This window comes from Augochlora pura, chromosome 7 (assembly GCF_028453695.1).
Source record: "Augochlora pura isolate Apur16 chromosome 7, APUR_v2.2.1, whole genome shotgun sequence".
Lineage (NCBI taxonomy): Eukaryota > Metazoa > Arthropoda > Insecta > Hymenoptera > Halictidae > Augochlora > Augochlora pura.
Genome location: NC_135778.1, coordinates 38,459,345 through 38,479,642, shown reverse-complemented (window position 1 = coordinate 38,479,642; position 20,298 = coordinate 38,459,345). Strand labels below are relative to the sequence as shown.

Genomic DNA, 20,298 nt, shown 5'->3' with positions numbered 1-20,298 from the left:
AAGGGCGCGTCGCTCTGTGAACAAAGTGGATCGGTAATTCTTTTTTATTAATTGTTGTATGGTTGTTTGAACGGAGGTGTTTCAATGTAGAGGACTTGCTTCATAAATCTTCGCATCGGGTTCCTTCGATCTTCATATTTACGTAATTGCTAGATTTCTCCTGTGCCCCTACTTATGTTTGTTAGCGCGGCGCGGCGCTCTTCGGACCTCGCTTTCTGTCGGCGAAATTATTTTACCGTTGTTTCAAGGTTTCCGATTGAAGTGGATCGTCGCCGCGACAGGTGCAACAATATCGAGTCGGGAATATGTATTAATATAAATGTTCGATTTTTCATTCGCGGAGGAATGATTATTGACCGATTTTTGTTAGCGAAATTTGGATTTTTGGAAATGTCTGAGAAATTTCTTTTTTATTATATATAAATGAATATATAATCTATAAATCTATAAATCTATAGAAAATCTATAAATAAATAATATAAATATAATATTACTAAGAAAATTGAATCATTCTGGAATAACAAAAAATTAGGCAAAACCCAGAATCTGAAAAATTAACTTTCCGCCACCGCTTTCCCAAATGGCGCGCGCGACGGCGTGAAAAAAGAATACGCAAAATAATGAAATGCGAGAAACGAGCCGTAAACTCGTTTCGCGCGGTCGATTATTATCCCGAACCGCAGACGAAATTGTAAACATATGCAGGGGATCTAGAAAACGAGCAACTGGAACCTGTCTTGGGAGCGTCGCGATTATTTATCAACGTAATCAGCGCTCGAGGTGAAGAGAAAACGATGAGAAAAAGTGGCGCGAACGAATCCGGCGACGCCGAGCGAACTTATACCCGCGTAGATCCCCGATCGTGTGAATTCCTTTCTCCGAACGAAAAAATAACAACCGATTTCGATCCGAATCAAATTTCTTCCTGGAAGCGGACGCCGACAGAGGATTATTCCTGTCGTCGAACCATAATGAGAATTATGTTGTTAGCGCGGAACACTGTGTTCACCGCAAGCATTGTTATTGCTGTGTTATTGTTTGTGTATCGATGTTTTAACAGAAAAAAATACGCTAGAACATCTCGCCGGTGAAAGTTGATTGCGCAATTAGGGTTGCGCAATACGGTTTGATCAAATCGTAGAGTTTTTCGCGTAACATCGCTGATTTTAAACAAATTGAACGAGACGGTCTTGGGAATGACCTAAAATCAGGATTGCGTAAAAAAAAACGCTCGGAAGGAAACGGCAGATTGTAAAAATTGCAGAATTTATGCTTATTATTTTTTCGTTTGTTTTTGTTTTATTTATTTTTATTTTAGAAAGCTTTAATCGGATAAAAATATATTTTATAATATTTTAAATATACTGATAATCGTAAAAGTCAATACAGAATTCCGAAATTTTATATTTAAATAGGGATGGAAATATTGCAAACATTATTAACGTTGATTCGTCAACGAAAATTCTAAAAATCTTGAAATAATTATGGCAGCTTTTATATTCGAAAATCTAAATTTTTATCTTGTCGCCAAAAATCGGCTTTTATAAAGCTTTTCTAAAATACAAATAATAATAACGAAAATAGCAGTTTGCAACAATTGTGCTTAACTCTGCGTCAATCGATTGCGAAAAAACATCGTTTAAATTTTCATTACAAATCCTAATTAAAAAAGTTGAAAAACACGAATTTCCTACATTCTTCTCCAACAAATCACATATTGCAAAAATTTATTTCGACACCGTCTAATTACTTCGTTTAACATTTCAAAAATATTTCTGTTATTTGATCAATTTAGAAAAAAGTTATTTTAAAGGACGTCCAAGTATTTTCGTCACTTACTGTACACAAACCTTCATGACCGACCGTGGAATAATTGAAACGTCATCAACGTCGTCAACCTCATTGTAGACCGCTCCTTATCAATTCGAATCCCGAAAGGAACGCCTCGTTCGCGCCATAAATTTCGCTGCACCTGCCTGCAGACTACCTGGCATGCAGCAACGTAAAACCTGTCGAGCTACTGTTGCATCACACCAAGAAGGCACACATTGCGCTAGCCAGGAGTGTAGACAAACGTTTTTAATTTGTGTCACAAACATCTCACTCTTAATGCTACATTGTCGTATGTAAAACATATATCATCGTCGGATTAATATACTATATACATTATACAGGGCGTTCCACGCGATTTGCATAAGCAACTTAATTGCAGCAGCAACTTGCAAAGTAATCTATGCAGGAAAAAGTGAAATTGCTTGTTAATTATTATATTTAAGGCTAGTGGATGTTTTATGGATGATTTTCCATATTTTAGCATAAAAATTTTATTTAAAAAAAAATGAATGAAGTGATTTAAGAATTTTGGAAACGCCTCCAGGTAGAAACAAAATAAATACAGTGTGTAATGCAACTTGCAAAACATGGAAATTTTGTATATAGAACTTTCTATAATTTATGCTATTGGCAACTCATGCCTGCAAATTATAATTTATTTTATTTGCAAGTTACAGGCATTTTCATAAAATAAATACACTCCATAACGTAACTTGAAAACCATGCAACTTTCGTACACAGAACTTTCTATAGTTTATGCTGTTTGCAAGTAATAACTTATGCAATAATCAAGTCACAAGTGTGTTCCTTACAAACACCCTGTATATCAACGTCTAGGACCATCTCCGCGCACAACATCGATCATTTCTCGCCTTCATTCCGCGTGCTCAGTCTACGGAAAATACTCATTGCACAATGCGGCAATCTTAATTGCAGACTAATGGAAACTGCTAGCCGAACAAGCATCCCTTCTATCGGTTTCTACATTGTAAATCCGACGGGTGTATGTGTGATCGACTCCGATATATATGTCATCGACTCCGTTTTATAAACGCTACTTTTTACTCCCCGATCATTCATTGTTGGTTTTCTTGTCCCACCGTTCGTCATTATTATACGTTCGCGCGTTAAGCGTTTTGAAAAAAGGTTACGAAAATCATTGAAAAACCGAACATTAACCTCTCCAAGGATATATTATTATTTACTAATTATTTAGGAATTATTTACTACAGAATCACTCAGGAAAATCGAAAAAAGCTAATAAAATTAAATGGATGACAAATGAAAAAGAGACAATTAAATAGATTGTTCTATACTGTAAAAATTCATCGCTGAAGAGGTTAAAAAATACCTTTTGCAGATCTCGGCAATTTTTAAATCTATAATAATAATAATAATCCAAGTCACTTAATCCAATATTTAAAAAGTGATAAGAGTCATAAATCTCTTATTAACAAATATAAAAGATTTAAATAGGAAATTAATGTACTCATATAAATCTATAATATTTTAATCGATATAATTACTCATATAAATTCTTCCTTATAAATTCCCTATAAATTCTCATATAAATAAAAAGATATAACAATGAAAAATATATCTTACGCTAAATATGCAATTCAAGTATTCTCATTAGGAATATGTGAAAAGCTTGCAGAAAAATGCTCGCTCTAAAATAGCGTACCATTTTGCTCCTACTAAATAAATATCTGTAATTATCCATAAAGAACAATCTACCGAAGGTTATCAATATCCAACAATGTCGCTTTTAGGCTATAATAAAATCAGCGACGATCTTATATACCCCGAGAAAGGCGTCGCAAAAGGCGCTTCCAATCTCCCAGGATCTCCATCCTTCGTCTTTGTAACGTTATTTATAATCGTTGCATTTTTTTTCCCAGGCGCGGCAAGAATAGGCGAAAAAAATCGATGCCAAGACCTCGAACGAAAATATTTTTTTCTCCACCGTGGACTCGGCTGAGCGAGAAGGCCGGCGGTGGCACAGCCCAGCCAGCCAGCAGCAGGCAGCAGCAGGCGGCAGCGTTTTCCACAGTTCGACGTCGGCACGCGGCAAGATTGGAAAAGATCGAAGAGTATCTAGGGTACTTTCGACGGTCTAACATGGCCTAAGACTCGTCTGTCGTCGTAGACGAAGAAGGCGCAGGTGCACGTTGGAAGTAGTGAAAGTATCCCGGAGTGCAGTTACGATCTGGCATCTGTCAATGCCCTCTTGCATAGTCAGTCTTGCAGTAGCGGTGCCGTTTCGCCGAGGAACCGGGATTTGAAGCAACGCACACTTTGTCGAAAGTGTTCCGCCGATCCGATCCGCGTATCGTCACGCTCGTTCCTGTGTCACCCCGGGTGGAATCCTCTGGCCGACGGTGTGAAATCGGACGGATCGCGCGTCCATTTCTTTTTTAATCGTCCGGATCCGTTCCCGTAGTTTCATCCCCGAGGTAACCAAAGTGCGGCGGCGACACGATGATCGGACCGATGATGACGACGATGACGTTCCTCCTACTCCTCTTGGCCGCGAGTGGCTCGGCTGCTCTCTCCGTCGACTCGAACCGTGAGTAGAATCGATTTTATCCAATTGTAATGGCTGCTTCCGCGATCGTTGCTCTCTTCGCTTCCTGTTCGGACGCCGTGCCTTTCAGAGTCAAGTTTGCTGATAACCGGTGAAAGTCGATTTAATCGATGATATACAATATGCGTGTACATATGAATGTGTATCAACGCGAATGGGTCAGGAAAGGATTCATTTTTCTCTCGCGGTGACATAAGTGCTTTACCGGACAATTTATTCGGCGGGACTGTGGATAACTCGCGTAACGAGTCGAGATTTCGGTCGCGATTGCGGCAACGGCAACACCATCGCGCGTTAACAATTACCTAAATGTTGCGTAACCGCGGGCTAGCTGGAAATGAAATCGTTCGTGCGAACAACCCCGAGCAATTTAATAATGTTTAATGAAAAGGAGAATTTATTTAGAAGCGACCTCTCGCGCGATGCGTTCGATTTTCGTTGGAGCCGGTATTCGGCTCGTGACAGTCTTAACCCCTTGCACTATAATAACGAATCAGACACATAAATATGAATATTATTAATTTATTTCGAATCGAAATCGAATTTAATTCTTCTGTCATCAAAGTACAGAATACGAAATAATTACGAAAATTACAAAAAATTACGAAAATTACAAAAAATTACGAAAATTACAAAAAATTACGTAAATTACAAAAAATTACAGAAATTACAAAAAATTACAAAAATACTAGAAATGGGAATGGTCTAGTTGAAGAAAGTATTAAGAGCGAATAAACGCTGCTTAACACAGCGTGAAAGGAATCATAGTGCAAGGGGTTAATTAACTTTCATGCGACGTATACGTCGAGCGCCGATCCTCGCGTCGACTTCTCGGCTCTTTCTAATTCGAAGTGTTGTATCGTTTCAGCCGAATACGTGAAACAGTGTTCAAGGAGCGATCCGAAGCTGAAGGCATGCCTGATCGACGCCCTCCATCATCTGAGACCGTACCTGAGCGTCGGGATACCGGAAATCGAGCTGCCTTCCGTCGAACCCTTTCGCGTAAGCTCGTACTACTTTGTCTCTCTATTTCTCTACATTAAATTTAGTATTTACTGCATTGTTACTCGAATTAATTATTTTTCGATAATGTTAATTGAGTACAGTGCTTTCTAAATTTTTCTGTATATATTATTATTATTCAAGAATTTTCTTCGATTATTGGCGAATAATAATTAAAGCACTGGCTGTAAGAACAAGTTGTCTTTATCTAGGTTAGTTAGCGAAAAAAAACAAAATGCTTGTTTATTAGTTTCATACTAAAAACGAAGTTTTCCAATGCAATTAAATAGTTTCGAAACATGATTATTAACTACGTTTGAAATGTAGCTATTTGAAATAGTTGAAGTTGCTAACTGTTAGAAAATCATTAAGGCTAATAACAAGTTTATGTAATACATCCTTGGAGACAATTATAGCATTACCTGGTAGTTATGTCTTTAAGAGTGTGACATAGGACTTGGGGAAAATGGTGTCAAACGATTAATGGAAGGATTTTATAAAATTAAAATGCTATCTATAAAACATTTTAGGTATATGGTTAATTTATAGTAATTTGTACTAACTTCAATATAGTACCTAATAATTAATTTCATTTGTCTTTCGTATATTTTCGAAATTTTCGAAAAATTTGAAAAACGTCACCTCGCTATAATTATAACCTACAAAAATGATAAAATACAATTCGATATAATTGGGTGATTTTTATAGCAGAAACTGTCATGTTAATGGTAAGAACAGCTTCGAATTAGAAAAATATTGTATACATATATATTATAGCTAAGCCTAGTAGAATTATTATAGTATAGCTAAGACTAATAGAATTGCTATAGTATAGCTAAGACTAGCAGAATTGTTATAGCATAGATACGACTAATAAAATTGCTATAGTATAGCTAAAACTAGTAGAATTATTATAATATAACTAGGACTAGTAGAATTGCTATAGTATAGCTAGGACTAGTAGAATTCTTATACTATAGCAAAAACTATAGAACAGCTTGAACTACTATACCGAAATAATTTCGTACGAATAGCGAAGAATCTTGAAGAAGTTTGAACGTCGATCCGTTTGGGGTCCGTTATTCCAAATAATCGCGACACTGGCCTGTTTCGACAGATGGACGAGCTGACTCTGTCCCTGACAGGTGGTACAAACGGTTACAAGGTACAGCTACGCGAACTGTTCGTGAGGGGAGCGAGCAACTACACGGTTGAGGATATTAAACTCGGCTCACCCTTCGAGGCTATTGTACGAATGCCAGCCCTTATCTTGGACGCGCATTATTCCAGGTTCGTTTCTTCCACGAATATACTTCTGCTCTATTTACCGGTGCTACTGCTGCTGCTGCTGCTGCTCAAAGGAGACGGCGACACCACCTTTTCAAATGCGCACGCTACGAGAAGCGAACATATATTTCTAGACCGTACCAGTATAACACGTGTACAGTGAATGTATATCTTACGATTAAATCTATTAATTGTAAGTTATAAATAGAATGGTGATTTTATGCTTTTGTGACGTAAAGTAGATCAGATAGAAAATAGTGAATAGATTTAACACTGTTTTTCCTATAGGAAGTGTATACCACGCCTTTGAAATTTTCTCACCGCTTTGGTGAAAAACAATAGCCAGTTGACACACTATCATTATCAAAGCGTTTAAAAAACACTTTTCAAAATTTCAATTTATGTTTATTTTAATCCTAATTATAATGCTTTATCCTAATTGACTTTTCCCTTGTAACGAAAAAGTTAGGTTAAAGAGCTTAAAAATACGATCGCTTTATTTCCAACTGAATATAATAATTAAAGACAAAATAAATAACATTGCATACTGCTAATAACATAAAAGGTTCCCGAACTTAACCCTTTGCTCTCGTATAACGACTCTGAGGCGCCATTAAAAATTACTACACCATTTCTTCAAATAATTTCTACATTATTAAATTATTATCAAATTATTGCTTTGTACATGGGGAATTATTAACACTGAAAAATATTAATAATAAAAAATCAGAATACTATGCGTTGAAAGAAATATCCTAGTCTTCAAAGTTAAAACAGTTTCGAGCGCAAAGGATTAACAGATAAAAAAATTATAGCAATCGTTTCTCTCATTCGATATTTAATTGATCAGTTCAGGGGTGCTGATCATTCTGCCAGCCAGTGGCAACGGGACGTTCCACGCCCGTTTCGACGACGTGAAAGCTCTAGTCAAGGGTACAGTGTCGACGAAGATACGCGACGGGAAGACGTACCTGAACGTGGAGAACCTTGACGTCGTCCTAGATGTTAAGAACGTGCACATGAGGGTCCGCAAGATATTCAATAACAATCGGATACTCAGTAAGTATCGAACACGAGGACGCACTTTTAATGCGATTTGGAATCGTCCGATTCGATCCGAGTGGCTCTTTAAACTCGAGAAAAACTATGAAAACAGCGAATCCAATTGAATCGAATTACGTTTGCAGCGGAAGCAACGAATCTGTTCCTCCGCGAGAACGGGCAGGAAGTGTTGAAAGCGATGGAGCCGCAACTGAAGAGGAAACTGTCCGTACTTTTCGCCGGGATCGTCAATCAATTGTTGCGTCACGTGCCGGTCGAGGTATTCCTCCTGCCTTGAAGCGGCCCCCGGTGTCACTCCCTCGTTGCCAACGCGAACACCAATATTTCGATCGTATTAGGTTGGTGGGAAATAAATGGCCGTCGCAGCGTATTAACCGCGCCGTTGCTGTAATCGCTAGTATACCATAACACATAACCGGGGGTTAGAATAGAGCGGATAGCGCTCAGTCCGCATTATCACGTAGAACTCTATCTGTACTTATATAGAAGACGATGATCGGCCATTCGTTTTTCCCATGTACCCTCTTATTATTCGGTGTATGTAACGTTTAACCCTTTCAGTGCCGGAGAACGATACATCGTTGTTGGCTGTTCCAGCAAAAATATTTTCACTAAATAACGATTTCATTTCTTACTTCTCTTTTTCAATAATTTTCAAATGTTTGCGAATTATCGAATTTCACAAAATTCTTGCAATTTCTCAACGAAACTTCAACAAATTATATCAAGCGATACTCTTCGACCGTAATTCGTTTGATATAGTTTGTTAAAGTTTCGGTGATCGAGTTTGATATAATGTATATTTTATTTATAATATACTAAATACGAATGTCATTAATTTCTTCCGATTCGAAACAAAGTTTGATCTGTTTGTTACATTAAAATTAAGAAATGGAAGTGAACGAGGTAGTTTAAGACTCAAAAGCGGTCCCGAGCCATTAGGGAAGCAATTACCTATTTTGTACATTTCTGCTCGGGTGCGCGCGGCTCTTTTGGCTCTGAAAGGGTTAAGCAGAGCGAAGCGGTTCGTATTGGAACGGTCAGCGATGTAAACGGAGTTACGCCAACGATTTACATGTGAATCAGGGGTGCAACGGATAGGCGCTGGGTCACACAACAAGTTAGTCCACGGAGCTTAGATTTAGCTCGTTGTTACATGTAATATGAACTTTTCGTGTGTATCTAAAACAATATAAAGTGTACGCGTGCATTTTTCAATATCTCTCCCCTTGTTCTTCTTTCTTCCCTCAAGGATGGTTGCTTGCAAAAAGGATGACGGCGTTTCTCGAGCCGCTCGAAGGAAGCTCGTACGAATTGGTATTTAGCATTAGTTTATTTACATCTCGTTCGATAACAATCATAATTACAACAATCCGTATTAACAAATCATCTTACAGTTTATTTCGTTGCTGGAGAAGCAACAGCTTAAACATAATAATAGCTCGACTTGTCCCCCCATCTTATGGTGTTTTCCATCGCGCGACTTTCTGTTACAGCGTGTCCGTGTTATCCGGCTCTCTTCTACGTCACCACGCCCGTATCCTTACGATCTATTCGGATCTCCATCCCTAAGCCTTACCTCGTTACGCTTTTAATTATTTGCTATGGATTGGTCGCCGCTCAAGGGAACACCGTTGAGAACGGTATTTTCGAGAAGAAACGGTTGGTGAACTCCGTCAGAAGCGAGTCCCACGATTCTATCAGCTTCGGCAACATTCCGCGGTAGATCAGCGGCCAGTACTCGTTGGCGAAGTACATCGCAGCGCGATCTGAAACAAGCATTTTCATATTTTTAAACAACCTGAATGATCAACTAGGATAATACAGTAATTTATCAGTCGCGCGAGGTCGCAAACGAATAGAAATCTTCTCGAATAATTGCAATGAGATCAATTTAATGCCCTGACATTTTTGTTAAATTTATTTGTTGCTCCGAATTGCACCTATGAATTTTTATGTTAATTTTGTGAAACTCGTATCGGTAAGACAGAGAAATCGCATCGGTAAAAAACTTGACGAACCACCATATTTGCATATTTTAATATCAAAATTTATAGATAATATAAATATACAAATATAACTTTTCTGCGATTCCTTTTTTAAATAACAGTAAAAAATTGAATTTGTAATCAGTCAGTCTTCTATGACTGAAATATCCCTTCGCATCTTATATTCATATATTTCTATACCATAAACAATAGAAAATAGAAATAAACCAATAGAAAATAAAGTTTAGTTATCAACAACAATGTAAAAGTTCGTGAGTCTGTAATTATTCACGATGCATGGACGAGGTAAATTTTCCGAGCAAACTATTGGCAAACTCCCCGCGGAACTCGTATCAGGAACATCGAATGTTTAAATTGAAAGATACACTATCTCTCGCAACACGATAAGGTGATTGCAAGAAAAGCCGCTATAGTGAATTGATAACGTAATAGTGGACGCGGCGGAACGGTCTTAGGTAAGGGACGACGTAATGGACTGGCGGTGTTGCGTGAAAAAGAAACGAATGATATAAAGGCAAAACAAGATGGTAAACGGCGACTAACAGGAGAGAATGTAGCAGATGCATGCTAATTAACCGCCTCCGGTATGTCTTCTGACATACTGTTGAACTAAGAGTACCCCATGCATTCCCAACGACCCGGCATTGCATAATGATAAGCCACCGAAATGACACGGCGCGGCTAATGAAAGTTTGCGCCGATTCGGAGTGTCGCAAATCGCCACACGGTGGCATCCCATTTTTACGTCATTTTGTCGTCTGCAAAATGTTTGTAGGACTGGTCTATATTCAAATGAATATATTAATGTAACATTAAAATGAAAAATGAATCCGCATCTGAAACGCTGTGACAAAATGGCTTTTTTCAATTGAAACTGAATCTAAGAAGCATCGAAAATGATTAGATGACAGAATAGAACATAATTAAATTTTCCTTAATTTTGTAGCGAGAAAAAACTCTATTATTTTCTGTGAAAGGGTCTTAGACTATTTAGCGACTCGAACAACGAAGCTTGGACTCGTTTCGATCCTATAAATGTCGACGCTACTCGATATTATCTCGCTCATTCGATCGTTTTCTTCTATTCGAAATCGTAGCTGATTATTTTGATTAAAACCCCGCAACCACGTGATTCAACAATGGTGAACAAGAAACTTACTCATTTCCTCGTTTCCGTTGAAAAGATCGCTGAACCAGAGCTTCATGTTGCCAACTTCCGGCGTCAACGTGAAGTGTTCGACGACCCATCTGTCGTCGACTACGTGGCCCCTGATGTCCCAGTTCGTCTTGACATCGTCGAGACTGATATTGAAGGTACCTGTCGCGAAAAAGCTCGTGAGACAGCTGATTTGACAGGAGAGGAATTAAAAAGGATCATGGATTGCATACCGCTGCCGCCGATTTGGAAAGTGCCCAGAGATCCGTCCGCTTTGTAGTCACCCTCGATCAAGACCTTCGGCAGCTCGACGTCTATCTCCAGCCGGAACTCGTCGTTGTTCAATTCCGGCTTCACGGACAAGAAACGTGCTTTCGCGAAACCATAAGTGTTCACGTTAGTGGCGTGCAACGTTCCGCGCAATTGGCCGCTGTCGTAAGACGTCAGATGATCCGCCACGAAGTAGGGGTCCAAAGCCGGAATGTTGAAATCTGGTATCCCTGTTTACGAACAATCACATATGAACGTCGTGGCAAGGATCGTTGATAATAAATTCCATTAAAATATTCGTCCTTGAAATATATCGAATATGTCGTAACGCTTGCGTACCTGCTAGAAACACTGGCCACGACTCCTGGATAGCGAGTCGCAAACAGGAGGAGAAGTCATCCCCGTCCTTCTTGCAGGTTTTCACGCCCGCCGCTGCAGAGAAAAAGAAAGAAATAATTAGCCGGTGGTGTTGCGTCGCGAATGATGAAATGTTTGAACTGGGTCAGATGGAATTAATCGCAACGATGGAAATATTTATGGCCGCCGCGGCCGCGGCCGCCACCGCGGTGCAAACCGAAACCCGGGTGAACGGCGGTGTTCACCGATTTCGCTAAAATTCAAGTTGCCTCTATACTTACCCGTCCCACGTCAACTTTCTAACTCGCTGGCTCGGTAAAATCGACGGATCTGACTGGGGGGGGGGGGGGGGCCTGGCCGAACGCGAATCATTTCCGAACAAAGACCAGCGAATTCGGGCAATTAGAGAAAAACCGAACAGAACAACTAAATTACTGATCTTCGCCCGTAGATTTTTTGATAGATCATCTTCGAGATGTTTTATCTACATTATCGATCAAAAGTTTACATTGTGTTCTCATAAAAAAAAATGGTAAAAAATTTTAACAGAAGAGCTAGAGAAGTTAAAAGAAATACTCGAAAAGACCTTTTATCAACCCTTTGCGCTCGAAGCTGTTTCACTGTGAATCTAACTTGTACTACTTTCATCTTACTATAAAATGATAAAATTTAGCAATTCTCTAAATCGAAACATTGTCGGTAGAAACATTATTTTGGAAAATGATAGATCTATTTTAACCCCTTGAACTATAATAACGAGTCAGACTCGTGGCAAAGGTTTCATGCATGACCTGCTAAATATGAATATTATTAATTTATTTCGGATCGAAATCAAATTTAATTATTCTGTAGTCGAAGCACAGAGACGAACATAAATAAAGACAATATAAGAAATAGGAATTGTTTAGACTTATTAAAGAAAGTATTAAGAACGAATAAATGTTAATTAACACAAGGTATAAAGAATCATACTGCAAAGGGTTAATGGTGCCTCATAGTCACCACTCGAGAGCAAAGAATTAATACTTTAGCGTCTCCTACTTTTAATTGCATTTATTGGCTTACAACAAACACACTCGTCTTACTATACCAATTAACATGATTATTAGAGGTAGTAATAAGCATCGAAAAATTTGGAATAATTTGAAAATGGTGTAAAATATTGGTCCTGAGAACTAAGGGTTGAAGAGATGTTTCAAATAATCTACTACGACAACCGCGTCTACGTAAACGATTAAAAGTAAAGCTATCGCACTGCCACGTACCAAGAACAAAGAATAGTGCACAGATCGGACCGCGCGTGCCGAGACTTTCGGCGAGGGTTCGTGCAAGATGACACGACCAGCTAAGGAACTTGACCCGTTCACGTCGCGTCTCTTTCCGTTTAAATTGGTCGCAAGACAAAAGCGGCGCGCGTGGCCACTGTGCGGACGGGATTCGGTGACAAGAACTTACGAAGCTGATAATCGCCGGCGACGAGGGCAACACAGCAGAGCGCAACACAGATCGCAGTGACGGCTCGGTACGACATCCTGCTCGGTTAAAAATCTTCCAGCTAGCCTCGCCAATTATAAGCGGTCCGTTTATATAGTTTCCAGCGCCAAGGACTCCGAGCAGAGCTACGTTGCAAAATTGCATGTCATTAAAGCGCGCCAACACGTGAGAGGCGAGGAAGGCAAGAAGCGGCGGGCGGCCGCGGCGTCCACCAGGTGCACCGCGCGCCGGCGAACGCGGGGCTGGTGAACACGGCCGGCATAGAATTCCGGGGAACGCGTTTACGCTCTTCTTTTGTTAGGTTTTGCCATTGACGAACCACGGGCAGTCGCAACCGAGGGCTGGCAGCGGCGAGGAGGCCGATCGCCGCTTCTCTCTGTCACCGGATCGGCATCCCGCGCGGGGCTTGGTTGCCCGGCGCGGACGCTCTCTCGGGCCGAACCGTCGTCGCGCGTCGCGGCGCTATCGTCATCCCGCTTTTCCAACCGCGGGCAGGCTGGTTCCTCCCTGTGCCAGCCACTCCGTGTCCAGGTCTCGTTCTTGGAACCGCTATCGGAATAATTTCCACGCTTGTTTACCTTCTACCACTCCTCCTGCGGCATTATTTTTGTTGCAACGCGTATCTCGTTTTCCCCGCAATCGACCGAGTTCGGAACTCGGGCCGGCCGTTCGGGGAACTATGACAAAGATCGACCGAATATAATCGATTTATTGGTCGGCAGGAGAGATGTCCTTTGTGGTGCTGCGACAATGCGTCGCGAGGATGGTGTTGGAAAAATATGTAAAGAAGCGATCGATAGATGCGCAAGAGGAGAAAAGGGACCGAGGTGATCAACCTCTCGCGCTATGATTTCTTTCGTGGCTGTATTCTCTCGCTCTTAACCATTTTCGTGTGGGCCGCCTGAGCGATACGTGCGCGTCGAGTTGACGAAATATCTGTATTCCATATTTTGTAAAAAATAATAGTTCAGGAGGGAAATCAAGATTTGATTTATCGAAAATGTAGCAGCGACAAATTCGCCGCTGTAATTTTTATCTTTTTTTCATGTATTCGTTCACCATCATTCCTAGATTTTTATAACAGAATAAAACAGAAGATAACATTCATAATTAGTTAGTTGAAAAATAAATAAAAAAGACAGGAGATGTAAAGGAAGGGAAGTATAAGGGTTGGTCTAATGGAAGAGGTCTCATTAAGAGAATTTCGATGCAGAGAATGACAAGATAAAAATTCCATCATAATGCGCATGCTGAATGTTCCGTATCATTCATAGCTATCGAACAATATGCTTCATTATTCGAGCAATCCGAGCGATTCGACCGTGGGTGATTGATTTCCTTGAAACGCTTTATTTGGTAGTCTTCCACCCTCGTCGTTCGCATACATCGGGAACTGTTTCATACTTGGCCTCTTGCTTTCGTTTCCTTTCTCAACGTGGCTTTTAGACATTGCGAGGCTCCGACGAAATTTCCTGTGTCGTTAGATTTCCTATGCATCGCCAACAATGTCGCAATTGTGTAATATCGTCAAAGCAAACAAAGATGACTTTGAATTCTTTCGTTTGATGCGAGGCAGTGTCAAATTGATAGGTGCCCGTAATTTTCAATTGTACAGTGCGGATTTTAGAACTTGGTTTCGTCCAGTTATTGTCACGGTGGTCGATACTTAGCTCGTTTCCTTAATCACTGTTCAACGACACCACGTTGCGTCGAACGTGCGGCAAACAATGGTTAATGCCGGGTTTTCGGTTTTACACGTATCCAAACATAGTTCAAACGTAGCCGGGTTCCACGAAATCATGCGGCGACTATCCAGTATGGAATTGGCAAGACATTGGGTAACAGATCCGCGAGTATTATTAAAGGCTTCCGGGAAACATTTTTTTTTAGTAAGCAAATACAAAGTAAAAATTGAAATCGCGAGCTCTGTATTTGTTATCCGTGTATAAATTATGAATTGAGGATCGTTTGTTCGTTTAATTGTGAAAGGTATTGTTTATATAAAATATATTAATGTATTGTAAGATATAGTGTAGATGAAACATGTTAATTATATAGATAATACAGATAAAATGTATTAATTATAAATTTTTGCAATGTTAAGTTGCAGCGATACCATTTTAGATGATTAATCAGTCTTCTTTATGCTAGATGTTTTACTAGAATATGTAAATGTTTTTTAGATCATCGACAATGAAGAGAAAAGAGAAAATATTCATACCTTTAAAACTCGATACAAAACTACCCTTAACTTTAAAGTGATGACGAACGTCAAGTTGACTTCCAACTCTAGCAATTATGTAAGTTAAATTGACTGCGTATCACCGTAATAATAGTATTTTAAAGTCAAATTGATTCAGCATTAATTAATGGTAACTTGACGTAAAATTGGCTTAGAACTTATTGCTAGTGGCAGCACCATTGACAGGGAATCAGTATGATCGCAATTCACCATTCCTAATATGGTGTTTATTTGACGTCAGCTCACCATTATAAATAATAAGATAATTTCACATCAAGACACCATTATAAATAATGAATTAATTTGACATCAAGACACCATTATTGATCCAATAATAAGAATAAAATTAATTAGAGCTAAAATAGTGGGGTAAGCTGTGACGACACTGTACAGTAAACTAGTACCTCTAACATTTAAACAGGCTCAAGCGAATTCTTAAAAAAAGTTTTTAAAAAAACATCACTGCGTTTCAAAGAGTGACCGAATACTTTAGACAACGGAAGATTAAAAATTCAGCAAATTCCAGGATCGCGAGCAAAGATGTCGCGCAACCTGTCGTTTCCTGGTCACGTGTGTCCTTTACACTTGCGTGTAGGTAAAAGTAGGCATCCGTGACCTTGTGACCTTGCGAATGTATCAACGACGACTTGTTACCGTTGAAAACGATACTGTAAACAGATGACGGGGTACTCGCGTCCCTAACAAATCACCTACGGTACCGTCTACGCAGTTTTATGTAACAGGTATTACAGGCGGTTCGAAGTGGACGCCCTTGGATCACATCGCATCGATCTGAGAAACTAGTTTCGATCAAGACGCGGCTGACAAAGAATAAAAGGGACAACGAAACTGTACTACATACCTACATGCCTGGATCAGTCCGACTCTCACTCGTACCCGATCGACCGACACAGTTAATTGTCCGCACAAAGAACACTTGGTATCGGGCGTCGTCGTCGTCGTCGTTGCCGTGAAAACATTCGTTAATTCGATACTCCATTTAAATTGCATTCGCACATTCGGTTCTCGTTTTCTTCTCTTTTCTTATTTTTTACTACGGAAAGGTGGTTAAAGTTTGGTGAAACGAACCTGTGACCGGTATCGAGAGCATGACGCAAATGATCTAGAAAGGAAATGCTATAAAAGTCGAGTAAAATGCGGTGTACACGTCACATTGCTATGTTTCGTTTTTTGGTCACGAAACGATTTCAGAGATATTCCGTATCATCAGTATAATTGTTGGAATTTTGATAAATTAGTGTTGGCTGAGATAATATTATTATTTTAATTGCAGACAGATACGACGTTTTGGAAAGTTCTCTTTGTTGGGATTGGTTTTCGGGATTATTGGAGGTCTAGCAAAACAGCTTTTAAATATGCAACTCGCGCTATAATTTGTGTCATTTCATAAATTAACAATATTTCTTAATTCTACTTTTACTAATTTTAATTTTAATTCTACTTTTACTAATTTTAATTTTAATTCTGCTTCTACTAATTTTTATTTTAATTCTGCTTTTACTAATTTAATTCTAATTCTAGTGAAGTCTACTTAATTCTACTTAACTCTATTAAATTCTACTTAATTCTACAAATCGTTCATGGAGTTACTATCTTCACGTTCTTATCAATCCTCTACTATCTTACATAAACAGTTGCTAACTGAACTAATCACACATCTTTTGCAACGGAATACAATTTTGGAAAAATTAAAAAGATTACTAAAATAATTCAAACATGACCTTGTCTAACTTTCTAATCTTATAAAAACTTGCAATTTTCACCATTTTTAATATTTTGTAGCTATACATGTAAGTAACAAAGACCTATATACATTGTTTAAATCTTCGTTGTAGGCTCTTATAAAATATTAAGAAACAAATTCTTATTTTTGTTGCCATTTCAACCACTTATAATTTTTACACAAATTTGTTTAAATATCGTACATGATTGTACATATTTACTTTATTCGTGATTCGATGAATTTTTATGATCCAACAAATAAGAACACTCAGGTATGGGATTTAAACCGGTTTGCATCGGTAGACTTGTTACATTCATCGAAATGGCATTCAATTTTTATCCTAATATCTTATTATTTTTTGTAGAAATGCGATATAAGGTGCACAAATATGAAGAGATTAATATGAACTTCGATGAAATATACTCATAGAAAACGCAACAGTATTTCATAGCTGAATGAAATACCATCTGAATAATTAAAAATAAAAGCATACAACGATACTCGTGTTTCGAAATACAATTTGGGAATATTTAAAATAATTATTGTATAACTAAGAGTCCGATATAGTTACTTTCTGCTAATATATATACTTTAGAGAAAACAGATAAAATCATGTTTAAATTATTAAAATATGGATGCACCCTTAATATAATTAAATGAATGTCTTCATATATAATTTAAATATGAATAAGCTAATCAATAGACATTCATATTTGCATAAACATTTGTAGTTCAGTGATAATAATGTATGTAAACGGCACAGGTTGCGGTCAGCGTCTTATCTGAAAGGCTCCCACCCTACGTACGACTCTCTGTTTTTTGAAAAACATGGCTTGCATCTCGTGCTCGTTCAGAAGAAAAATATGTAGGTCTGTTGGTTAGCATTTGCATGCTGCATGTGCGGTTCACCGTTCACTGGACGGTGATTGTTGATATCGTGGAAACTAATGCGCCGCAAAATGATATAAGCTCGAAATCAGCGTTCGATCGCGCGTATTCTTGCATAGCGATTTGTAAACACTCGAATGACCCGCATTCTGCAGCCAGCAGAGAGCAAATTCACTTATATTGCAGAGCCTAAATGTAGCCGCGTAACGAAGCAGCTAAAACAAGCTAGACTTCAAATGCTCGCTTTATAAACGAAATCATATAAATATTTTTTATTTAGTTCTATTAATAATTTATTAAGAATAAAAGAGTCTATAAATTCTTAAATTCTACGTGTAATCTGCAGAATCTATTTTACGATTAATAAATATTGCAAATATAATAAAATTGCTCTTATTCTCACGATTGATTATATATTTTGGACGTTTGCGTAATTTTTACTTTTAACAAAAAAGTAATTTCGTGAGTTTAGAAATAGTTTTAGTAAATGATGTTTAATATTTTTTCGTTCTAATAAAAAAATTCTTACGTACCGACCGTGCTCGGTCGGTATACAAGTTAAAAGGCATCCTTCTAAGTAGCGCCATCTACGTAGTAAAACCTTGTGCACGTGAAAGCGCACCACCATTGATTAAACCTGACAGAGGATCAGCTGATCGTTATTCACAGGTTATTCACGTATGTACGTGAGATCAGCTGAGCACAATCATGGACGCGCTCAAAGACGAAGATTTTGAGGTGCCTCCGGCGAAATACGAGTGTGAGTAAATTGTATCGTATCGTATAGAAAATATCGCATCGGATTCGAATAAAGGAGGCTGGAATCGCGTTAAAATGCTATAATCGGCAACCGGCGCGCCACTGTACCGGCCTCCATTTTGCCACACGTGTGGCCGTAACATCCAAACTTTCGACGCGACCTTTTACAAACGATCGCCTGAAACAGGAGAAATTTATACAAATGTAAACGTTTCATTTTTTAGATCTGGATCATACCGCCGATGTACAGTAAGTATGGGACATGAAATAATTACGGAGTAAACGCCGGTACGTTTTGGAGGTTACTCGCACGGATAACCTAAAACGAACGATGGCAGAACGGGTACCGTCCTTAGGAATATCCGTATTTATGAATCGTGTCGGCACGATCGATTGCCTGAGAGCATACTGTAATAATTCATAATGCGTCGTAGGTTGCATGCGTGGGGCAGTACTTTAGAAGAAGCTTTCGAGCAATGCGGAATAGCCATGTTTGGATACATGACGGATTTAGAGCGGGTTGAAATCGCCACGAAACATGACATCGAAGCGGAAGGACACGATCTGGATAGTCTTCTTTTTCATTTTCTCGACGAACTGTTGTATATGTTTAGCGCCGAGCAGTTTATCGTTGCGAAGGTACACTTTAATTTTACGAACGCCAAGCGAGCCGTATACCGCGTAAGGCCTCTCCTCTCAGACGTTACAGCTCTTAAGAGACACGTGTTTTGAACACGTGTTGATTCACTTTAGCTTCGACGAAGTCATTTGTCCCTGCTGCATCGCGCGTTGCCTTTAACAACGAATATTTTGTAAAATTAGTAATGGTTTGTGTTATCAGAAAGTCCAGATCACGAATTTCGACCGAAAAAATTTTAAGATTACCGCGACAGCATTAGGGGAAGAATTCACCATCGGCAAGCACTCGCAGAACGCTGAGGTAAAAGCGATCACGTACTCTGGAATGCAAATAGTTGACCTACCGGATTCGGATAAGGTCGAGGTTTTCGTCATCGTAGACATATAGCCGTTTGGGCCCAAACCGTGTTCCGTTTGATTCCTTGGCGCGCCCCTAGAAATTGGCTTGGGTTAATACCTCGAACACCGAAGTGGGGATGACCGCATGGATACAAGCGTAAGAAAGAAGAATATACCTCCCTTACGTCCTGCATAGGGCACGATCCTTTTGTAGTTACGTAGGGTTCAAATAAATACGTTAGGAAGAAAACACCGGGCTCCCTTCTTAGCGATTCCCTTCTATTTCAGGTACGTGCCAAGGAACCGAAGGACCTTAATGCTCGGGGATATTTACCGTTAAGAACAACTGATGGAACATCATTTTATCAAAATATTTTGTATCAATGTACACAATGTTACCTGTATAATTCTGTTCATCGTATTAGACTTTTGACACTTACGAGAAAGTTTTATGTATGTAATTTATGTACGCAAGAAAGCGATTCTTCTGTTTTTGTGAATAAAAATAATTGTTAACCAACTATAGGCTGGTAAATGATGGAACCGTTGTGTCGATGATAATTGCAACGCCGAGCAATCTCTAAATGTAAATCGTGAATATAAATTATTAATTCGTTCGGAAGCCGGTCG

At 39.0% G+C, this 20,298-nt stretch overlaps 3 protein-coding genes across 6 annotated transcripts; 2 read left to right on the top strand and 1 right to left on the bottom strand.

Moving 5' to 3' along the window:
* Nucleotides 1-4,237: 4,237 nt before the first annotated feature.
* Nucleotides 4,238-8,981, top strand: LOC144472632 (protein takeout). The gene is made up of 5 exons (XM_078185894.1): nucleotides 4,238-4,402; nucleotides 5,289-5,422; nucleotides 6,540-6,712; nucleotides 7,560-7,768; nucleotides 7,897-8,981. The coding sequence occupies exons 1-5, from the start codon at nucleotides 4,315-4,317 to the stop codon at nucleotides 8,046-8,048; spliced, it is 756 nt and encodes a 251-aa protein (XP_078042020.1). The 5' UTR covers nucleotides 4,238-4,314; the 3' UTR covers nucleotides 8,049-8,981.
* A 104-nt stretch (nucleotides 8,982-9,085) lies between these two features.
* LOC144472633 (circadian clock-controlled protein daywake) lies at nucleotides 9,086-13,177 on the bottom strand. Its single transcript, XM_078185895.1, has 5 exons — nucleotides 13,019-13,177; nucleotides 11,546-11,638; nucleotides 11,170-11,436; nucleotides 10,940-11,098; nucleotides 9,086-9,540 (listed from the first exon to the last, which is right to left on the bottom strand). Exons 1-5 carry the CDS (start codon nucleotides 13,092-13,094, stop codon nucleotides 9,392-9,394), a joined length of 744 nt encoding a protein of 247 aa, XP_078042021.1. The 5' UTR covers nucleotides 13,095-13,177; the 3' UTR covers nucleotides 9,086-9,391.
* A 5,360-nt stretch (nucleotides 13,178-18,537) lies between these two features.
* Nucleotides 18,538-20,190, top strand: Archease (protein archease). Of its 4 annotated transcripts, XR_013494408.1 has the most exons (6): nucleotides 18,544-18,691; nucleotides 18,915-18,939; nucleotides 19,125-19,329; nucleotides 19,532-19,630; nucleotides 19,710-19,825; nucleotides 19,957-20,094. XR_013494408.1 is itself a non-coding variant. In XM_078185301.1 (5 exons), the coding sequence occupies exons 1-5, from the start codon at nucleotides 18,640-18,642 to the stop codon at nucleotides 19,764-19,766; spliced, it is 438 nt and encodes a 145-aa protein (XP_078041427.1). In that variant the 5' UTR covers nucleotides 18,543-18,639; the 3' UTR covers nucleotides 19,767-19,950. The 4 variants fall into 4 exon arrangements, 3 of the variants coding, with proteins under 3 accessions (XP_078041425.1, XP_078041427.1, XP_078041426.1); XM_078185301.1 differs by lacking the exon at nucleotides 19,957-20,094 and having other exon boundaries at nucleotides 18,543-18,691; nucleotides 19,710-19,950; XM_078185299.1 differs by lacking the exons at nucleotides 19,532-19,630; nucleotides 19,710-19,825 and having other exon boundaries at nucleotides 18,538-18,691; nucleotides 19,957-20,190.
* The last annotated feature ends 108 nt before the right edge of the window (nucleotides 20,191-20,298 follow it).

What these genes read in the sequence shown, in the direction of transcription:
- LOC144472632 (XM_078185894.1), top strand. Translation starts at nt 4,315, where the DNA reads ATGATCGGACCGATGATGACGACGATGACGTTCCTCCTACTCCTCTTG. An exon ending in CTTCCGTCGAACCCTTTCGC is followed by an intron (nt 5,423 to 6,539) that starts GTAAGCTCGTAC and finishes CTGTTTCGACAG; the next exon opens with ATGGACGAGCTGACTCTGTC. An exon ending in TTGGACGCGCATTATTCCAG is followed by an intron (nt 6,713 to 7,559) that starts GTTCGTTTCTTC and finishes TTAATTGATCAG; the next exon opens with TTCAGGGGTGCTGATCATTC.
- LOC144472633 (XM_078185895.1), bottom strand. Translation starts at nt 13,094, where the DNA reads ATGTCGTACCGAGCCGTCACTGCGATCTGTGTTGCGCTCTGCTGTGTT. An exon ending in CGCCGGCGATTATCAGCTTC is followed by an intron (nt 11,639 to 13,018) that starts GTAAGTTCTTGT and finishes TTTTCTCTGCAG; the next exon opens with CGGCGGGCGTGAAAACCTGC. An exon ending in GTGGCCAGTGTTTCTAGCAG is followed by an intron (nt 11,437 to 11,545) that starts GTACGCAAGCGT and finishes GTTCGTAAACAG; the next exon opens with GGATACCAGATTTCAACATT.
- Archease (XM_078185299.1), top strand. Translation starts at nt 18,640, where the DNA reads ATGGACGCGCTCAAAGACGAAGATTTTGAGGTGCCTCCGGCGAAATAC. An exon ending in GCCTCCGGCGAAATACGAGT is followed by an intron (nt 18,692 to 18,914) that starts GTGAGTAAATTG and finishes TTCATTTTTTAG; the next exon opens with ATCTGGATCATACCGCCGAT. An exon ending in GATCATACCGCCGATGTACA is followed by an intron (nt 18,940 to 19,124) that starts GTAAGTATGGGA and finishes AATGCGTCGTAG; the next exon opens with GTTGCATGCGTGGGGCAGTA.